Source organism: Rhagoletis zephyria, unplaced genomic scaffold (genome assembly GCF_001687245.7).
Source record: "Rhagoletis zephyria isolate East Lansing unplaced genomic scaffold, Rhagoletis_zephyria_1.1 Rzeph_scaffold_01968, whole genome shotgun sequence".
Classification (NCBI taxonomy): Eukaryota; Metazoa; Arthropoda; class Insecta; order Diptera; family Tephritidae; genus Rhagoletis; species Rhagoletis zephyria.
The window spans coordinates 83,081-91,786 of NW_016159052.1; the positions used below are offsets into that span (position 1 = coordinate 83,081).

At 39.0% G+C, this 8,706-nt stretch overlaps 1 protein-coding gene across 1 annotated transcript in view; it reads right to left on the reverse strand.

The window, feature by feature from the left end:
* The window catches only part of hppy (MAP4K3-like protein hppy), a 58,321-nt gene extending 56,302 nt beyond the window's left edge, over positions 1–2,019 (reverse strand). Inside the window, exon 1 of the mRNA XM_017619830.1 lies at positions 1,822–2,019. Within this exon, the coding sequence (XP_017475319.1) occupies positions 1,822–2,019 (198 nt within the window). The remainder of the gene's footprint in view (positions 1–1,821) is intronic.
* Positions 2,020–8,706: the final 6,687 nt, after the last annotated feature.

The following is an 8,706-nucleotide window of genomic DNA, read 5'->3' on the forward strand; positions in this document are numbered from 1 at the left end:
CCCACTGCGATGGAAAGATCAGGTGGAGAAGGACTTGGCTTCACTTGGCGTTTCCAATTGGCGTCAGTTGGCACAGAGGAGAAACGACTGGCGTGCTTTGCTGAACTCGGCCAAAATCGCTTAGGCGGTTACAGCGCCAAAAAAGAAGAAGAAGAGTAGATACATGCATACACGTGTGTGAATGATTTTTTGTGTTTACTTGTATATGCGCTTGCAACAATAACTTTTTTGACGATTCTCTGCGTAATTTGCAAGTCAAGCAGGCGTAGATGAAAATTGTGGTTTTATTGTCATCGCTGAGCGACGAACACAGCGACGAGTATGGGAACATAATGTACATACATAGAAGCATACATACCCTGCGGTAAACAATTTTGCGGGATTTCGGTGAAAACCTCACTTTTATTAGCTAAGTTTAAGTGAAGGGTAAAGTCATGCAGACGTAATTAGGAGTACTTTGAATACACTTTTTGCACTTCACAGATGCTTTTTCGAATTCAGGACGAATAAAATTAAGATCGAATAGTTCGGACTGATTTCTCAAGTAGGTTTTTAAATGCATGCTTTTTTATTGATATTTTATGTCCCAAAGTAGCTAGTTACAAGTTAGTTGACACTTATTGCCTGGCTATTTGCGGTCATTGCCTTAGTAAAGTAGTTAGTTACGGCCGAAGAAAATAACAAATTCAAAACTTATATTTAGCTGCTGGGGTAGTTATAAGTCACATTTCCTGCGGGGTATGTACGCGTGTGCATTATGTTTGTGTTGTACGGATTATTAAGGCGTTTAGAATATTTTTTGCAATTACAGTTAATGAGCGTATTAAGCGTAAGCTCTTTTATATATTTCGGTGTCTGGTTTCTCGTTTCTTTAGCACTTAGAAGACTGTGTTTTCATTTGCTGTTTTGTTGCGTTTGGTTAGGTAATTTTTTTTTTTTTTTTTTTTTTACACCGACAACTTCGCGGTCCAAGTGTGCAAATCATAATCTTTGGTGAAACGCTACGATAACTTTCGAATTTAATGATGCGGACAAGTGAAGCGCTGAGGGCGAACGAAAAAAGAGGGTGCAAAATAAGACGAAATTATATATGTACATACATTTTCCTTTCAAAATGTTAAGGATGTTGTACTTAAGAACACTTTCAGGAGAATTAGCGACGTGTGATTAAGTCTTTTACGAGTTTTGTGGTCACATATTCTATGCGTGCATTAAAGAAAAAAAAATTTTACGCAAAAATGCTCTAGTTGAATTACATTTTTCCCCGTTGAAATGAAAGAAAGAAGAAAAAGAAGCAAAAATACAAAATCACATAAAACAGCAGCTATGAATTTAATATGGCAACATTTTCAACATTTCACGCAAGTAAATTGCAAAAAAAAATAAATACAACTATGGCACGCGATAACAAAAATTGCACGGATGCGCTTGTGTTAGTGCGTCGTGTTCATGTGTTTTACGAGAAGTCGTTTGGCGGAATGTTTCCTTTATATTTAAAATTTGACATTTAACGAGCATGCAATATGAGAATATTACCCATGTAGATAGATGTGTAGACGGTGGGAGGGGTTCTAGAAATAAGCGACTTTGTGGCAGAGGCAGTGTGACTGTTGCAGATTTACAGGTAATATGAAAATTTGCATAAGGAAGTGAGCAATTAGGCAAATGGTTTAAGGAGAGTGCTTAAACATCGAGTAGTGTTCTACATACATAAATAGTATGGTATCTCCAATGCAAAAAAAAAAATTCTGCAAAACATTGATTCACACCTAAAACATTTCTGGTATGAATTTTGCGTAGCTTAAAGTCCATTGGACAAACCTTAAAATACGCCTGCCTCTTCTGGTTGTCCCCATTACCCTCAGCACTGATTTTTCCGTTAGGCACGGTGCATATTAGAGCGATACGATAGGCGATACGATATGAAAGCGACATCGACATGCTATGTAGGTACGTGGAAATCGGTACGAAGCGATAAAAACTGTGCACACTTTCACGACAGCGACACTGCGACGACATAATATCGCTTGCGTATCGACCGAGCCACACGGTTTGCTATCACACCGCAAGCGGTATTGCGCGTGTCGCATCGCTCTAATGTGCACCGTGCCTTAAACTCGTGCTCAGCGTGTGCCATTACTTTCATTATGAGTACTTATAACACCTTTGTGCAATTATTATGCCAACTAACCAACTAAAGTACCGTACACTTGGCCAAAGTAAACAAATACATAAATCGCATGCAAGCGAGCGAAGAGCTGCGCCCCACAATGGCAAAGACGAACGCTAGAGCGTGATGAGAGCAAAGAAAACAATCAAGCGGAAGATTATTTCCACCTGCCAGCCAAGGCAGGTTCAAGACAAAGACACGTACAAGTGCAACAAAACAAAAAAAAAAAAAAAACGAAAACAACTATAACTGCCTCAAGGCTGAAGCACAAACTATACATATGTCCATACAGTGGGGAGCAAATATGAGTACATTGTGAGTTTTTTTTTAATATTTTCAAGGTTTTTAAAGCAATTTTTTTTTTTGTTATTTTAAAAAAATATACAAACCATATTTTTAACCCACATCGCAAAAGAGAGGAAGAAAAAAGATTTTTTCTTAACAGCGGTTGCTCCTCGGCAGGCAATGGCAAACCTCCGAGTGTATTTCTGCCATGAAAAATAGCTTCTCATAAAAATACAATCACCGTTCGGAGTCGGCGTAAAACTGTGGGTCCCTCCCCTTTGTGTGACAACATCAAGACGCACGCCACAAATCAGAGGAGAAGCTCGGCCAAACACTAACATATGTGTAAGCGCCAATCGATTATTATTATTACTTATAGAAGTCAAACTTTCAAACTGTATACAGAGCTTAGAAAAATTATACAAGCTTTCATTAACATTTTGAACTTTTTATTCTGAATTTTAAGAAGATTTCTATAAGTAGTTTTGCTAAAAATATACATAAACCATATTTTTATAAAAAAATAATAAAAAATTTTAACTTAATGAACTTTGCAAATATTTCACAAAAATCACCATTACTCATTTTTGCTCCCCACTGTATGAACATTAATATATACATGAATACAGGAAAGAAAACCACTGCCAGCATGGTAGTTATGAGCTGAGGCCGAGGGAGAGCGTGACAAGAAGGAAAAGCCCTCAAGAAAAACAAATTAGTTAAGGAAATGCATAATAAAACACTGCCGCGGAAAATAAATGAACTTTTGCAAAGCGCCAACGAAGGTGACGGGGTTGATGGCACGGAGATCTTAGCGCAGGGTTGCCGCTGCTGCGAAAGGGGCCAACTTGGAAAGTGAAAAGTGAAAAGACTGATGAGGCATAAGAAATGTTAACGGCAACGAGAAGGAGACTGATTGGCTGGCAAAGCGTGCCTGGACAACGAACCGACAGCGCGGCAATGGGCAAAGAACTTGGCACAACTTTTTGCATTGAGCGTTCGAGAGTTGACGGAGCGGTAGAAAAACTCGGAATTGCTTGTGTGTGCGCGTTTTGTGTAAGCGCCACAAGGCATACAAGTCGCATACTTTTGAAAGACAAAGTAAATCAACTGCAGCAGAAGTAGTGAAGAAAATTGTGTTCTTAGTTAAAGTAGAAAGGCTGCAGTTTAATACGAAAATGACCATTGGAGCGGTGGCAGCACGGGTGATTGCACCCGTAAATTAGCAACTTTAGTACGCATTTGTTGCAACTTCACCTTCTGCCTGCTGCTACTGCTTCTTCTTCGTCTTCCAACTCATTTGCTATGTTGTCAAGTATTGTGAGTGCTTTTTATACGCTCTCACCCCCTTGCTGTTGCCACACGCCAACCAAAGTCAATTCCTTGGTATAGATTTCTAAAAAAGGGACCCTGTTTTGCTCCAAGCCGGGCTGCCTGCTTTCCCGCAGAGCCACCAAATGAAGTAAATTTTTTGACTTTCTTGCTGCTTTGAATCAGCCGCTGCTGGTATGGTGTTGGCTGGCGAATTTGCTCACAAAGTTATCACTCTCAGTTGCTTAGGTCATTCATTATATCTCCCCTTCGCTACTTTTTGTTCGAGGTTCAAGTCAGTCAGGCAGTAGGGCACTAAGTGACTTACTCCACCAGCTTGCTTGTCAGTCAATCACTCCAGTAGGTGGATAGCTGAGAATGAGTGATGTTTTTGTTGTTGTAAATTTTTCGTATATAAAGGTTTTTGTTGCAAATCATGGCATTTCGGGATTCAGTGGCCCGCCGCCCTTAATTAATTTATTATGTTTAGGATATTCGCTGTATTTTGGGGTAATTTTCTCGCCTTGCAACTGCTGGTAAGCATAATTTCTGCGAAGATAGAAGCAAGCTGTATCCAATTGCAAGTTGAGGGAAATGTAGCGAAATATAAGCCAATAAATTAATTTTCACTTGAATTTTTTTTTTCGTTTTGGGCACTCAATCTTTTGTTAGCTCACTTTAGCGGATTTTCGTGCAACCGAAACCGAAATTATTACAAAGAAAAAATCATTTATTAAAGCAAGTAATGAAAGAGGCTTAAACGATGTAAAGTTCTGGTATGAAAGAGCATAATTGAAAACTCAAAAAACAAAAAATTGTACGACCTTCCAAGGCCATCTTTACTTTAATGGTCCCTCCGAATTTCGTAGCAAAAAGCAAGAAAGAGTAGTTTCTGCGACCCAACAAAGCCCTCGGGGCTAAGCGCGTGACATGGGAGACGATAGTAAAATGCTGCGCACCGATTTCATGTCATGCCATTAATTAAGTACGAAATACAAAAGTAACAGCCACGCTGGAAGAGACAACGGCTACGACCATGAATTTGTCGGCGTCGCATCTTGATGGAAAATGGAAACGATGATAATGTGAGTGATAAGAGTAAGACAGATACAACGAGAAGCGCACGAGCGACGTACATTAGCATTTTCATCATTTCACTTAACGACAGAAGCAGCTTCTCATTATTTAACCACTACTACCACAACAGTAAAGCAGTCGCGGTAGTAGTTAGCGGCGAGCGTTGCATGAAGGCGGGGACGTGGCATATATGTGTGTAGGTGGGCAGCAAGCACACCCTCGCCTTTGTGTCTGTGAAATTTGTTAACAACTTAACGCTAAGTTAAAAGTCAAGTACACCAAATTCACAAATGACCCCAGGGCGTAAAGCGGCAAACACGCAGATCGGCGACGACAATTGTGTCGAGAAAGCGCAATTGAAATTTTTGACGCGCCCACGCGATACAAATTTAAAAATTAGCGAACGGCAATTCAAGTAGAATAAAAAAGTTAAAAGAACAAGTTCACAGCTGATAAGTGCCTGTGAACTTACATAAATCGGTTGGACAGTTCAAGTGGCTAGCATTTACGTAAATAAAAGCGTGAGGGTAATGACAAGTGTGCTGCGGCATTATACCCAGACAAGATGCATAGTTGTTTTTAGGAAATGCTGTACTCAATCCCGAATCTTGCGTTCAGTGGAGCTACATTACCCAGTCATTATATACCGTCGCCGAATAGGTAATACTTGGATTTCAGTGAGGTCGAAAGTACAACTTGTAGGACGAGGAATGTCACGAAGCAGCGGAGAGAAAAATATGTCGCCTACACGGCATGACCTCTACATATAGGGGACTGAATAGGGAAGCGAGACGGATTTGCCGTAATACTTAGTTGGAACGCTGAGCTAGGGCAACTTAGATCGACGACCCGAAAGCTTTGAAGTAGGTTGGGTTATATTTATCCCTAAGGCAGGGAAACTTGATTACGTTGAGGAAAAGGATTTCACACCGCCGAATACGGTCACAGCTCCGGTAACGGCTTCTGCTTGAAGGATTTGCAGATCAGTAGTCTGTAATGCGATTCGAAAGGGCAATGCGATGCGATAGGCAAATACTCGTAAGTAGAATGCTGTGCGATACGGCTGCAGAGTCTTCCAAGCTGTGATGTATGCTATAGAGTAGACAGTTAATCTTCGTCGATAGACAGGCGGCTATGAAATCAATAAAATGCAGGTAGTGAATTCGTGGCATCTTTGGCAGCTGATGAGATGAACAGAGATGGCCTTGAGATGCCAATAAGTGAGGCAGACAAATCTATATAACCATGATTCCGAAGCCTTAGGGCCCTTATAGCCGCGGTTAAATAGTAAGAAGATGGGAGACCTTCCGAAACTGTATAGATCTGCATGGCAGCGATGCTCCAACGATGGCGAATACCAGCGACTTCTCGCTACAGAAACGGCGGCGATGAGAGCGGGAAGGAATCAATTGACCACTTTTTGTGTTTGCCTTTATTTTCATATTTAATCTTCATCTTTATTTCCGCATACATCTTCATTGTATATATATGTATTTAACCTTTGGAATGTTGCACGACTTCTCAAATTTCAAATACATTTGTACATATGTGTGTATGTAGATATTAAGTGCATGCATCGCACACAAATGAAAACTTCATATTAAATTATAAAGTAAACAAAAGAGCTACAGAAGAACAAAGAATGTGGAGTCCAACAAAGCCAATCATCAAACAAGCGGCCAGTTCGCATCGATCTGCATGTGTGTGTGTGTGTGGGCAGACAACAAAGAAGGCAGAGAGCGAAAGTGCAATTTGCTAACTTTAATTTCAGCTTTGTTTATTTATGTGTTTGTATGCATATGTGTGTGTTCACTATGCGCCAGCTGACGACCGCTTTAGTGCATGGTTTTAATTAAGCTACTTGCCAGCACAAACAAGGAAGACAGACACATACCTACAAACAAGCACACTGCATGCAAATCTACAAACAACCCACAAATAAATGAAAACAAATAGACAAACACAGCAACCAGAATATTAATTAATTTTGCATTAGAATTGAAATTGCAGTAAGAGTGCAAACATGATAGGCCCAAAGGCTGGGGAAAGGAGGCGGAGGCACCGAAATAGCGGTAGAGTGACGCAGCAGCGGGTCGCGTGCCGCTCTCTGGCAAATGAAACAACAACAGTTTGCTGCAGCAGTGAAATTCATCTGGCGCTATTTTCAGCAAAGTAGCGATGCAGAAATTTTAATGCGAATAACAAAATGCCAGCCAGTGCAAGTATAAGTGGAAAATGCGCGCAAAATATGCATAGAGAAAATAAAAAAAAAATAAAAAATAAAAATAAAATGAATATTTGCAAAAAAAAACGCTTTGGGAAACTCTTCTAAAATTCAACGCAGCAACGGAAAGAGGTTTTTATTTTTTCTTGTTTGGTTTGAGCTACAGAAGCATGGCAAAAGAAGAATGCAAAGACTTTCGGGAAATAAGAATTTTGATTTGAAATTTGCCTTTACTCTACGCTGAAAACAGCAAGATTTTATAAATAAACAACTCAACTACAGCCAGTGCGATATTTGTTTACAAATGTGCCACAGCGCGAAAAAGCGCAGTGAACGGGAGTGGGAGCGCGACGGCGAAGCGATGGGAAAATGTAATTTTGCGAATTCCTAAGTTTATGCACAAACGTCTTTAAAGCAATTTCGGGAATTCGCAAAAGCAAAAACAACTATGGGCACGAAATTTCGCAAAAAAAGAAAATTTCCCTCGGAAAATTACATACAAATTTATCATTTTGCGGAAAATTTGGCATTGCCGCTACTAAGCAATTTGTTAAAATTAACAGACATGTATTTGTAGTATTTTAAGCACAGGCGTGTGTATGTATGTATGTGTATGAGTAATTACCGCTACACTTTTAGGTGGCAAATTAACGGTGCATTCAACTTTAGTTTGGACTACGGACTAACGCGGAAAATGGTATTTTGAGCAAATTTTTTTTATAAAAAAAATAAATAAACTCTTAATAATAAGTTCAATCATGTTTTAATTTACACTATGCAATTTATATACACTCAAATATAAAATAACACAAAAAAAAATACTCAACTACATAGAAAGGTGGTTTTGCAAGGCGATTTCGAAAAAAATAATGGTACTAACACTTTAAAATTTTTAGTGAAGGTGTATTTTATATATCCTTCCAAAATCTGTGAAAAACGTACTTTCGAAAAAAGTGTTGGTTAGGGCCTTTGTGAATTAAGGGGACGATATGGTCTATGCAAAAAGAGTAAAAATGCTGTAAATTTATGAAATTTCATGTTTGAGCGCTTAATGAATTATTTTCATGCATGTTTAACTTTTCTGCTTGTAAATTTATAAATATTTGCGCGCAAGCAAAAACTTTGAAATATTTGAGTTGTAATTTAATTGCTGAATGCTATGATAAACAGGCATACATACATATGTATGTACATTCATATCTACATATGTACATACACACATCTAAGAGCGAATGCGCGAATAAAAAAAAAACAACAATATTGCTATTACTGTCCCAACATTTTTTTATCCACAGAACTTAATTTTTATTAAAAATACAAGCTGTAAGCTGAACTATTTATTTATGTGATACCTGCAACAACGCAAAAATGCAATTTGTGAGGAATTCGTCACGTATTTAATTGAAAAAATTATAGTTTTTATGCTACGAGTGCGCGAAAGCCTGAAATCCCACACAAAAAGCGAAAACTTAAATAAACCTTAGTATGTGCGTTCTATTTGGGGGCTAATGCTTCAAAATTTGCCAGCTAGCCCAACCAATGGGACGCACTCTTGCTCGGTGTACCGGGAATACGTACATTTTAGTTTTTGTTAAGGTGCAGTCAGATGTGACAATGCAATATATTTCGAAAAGTCTGC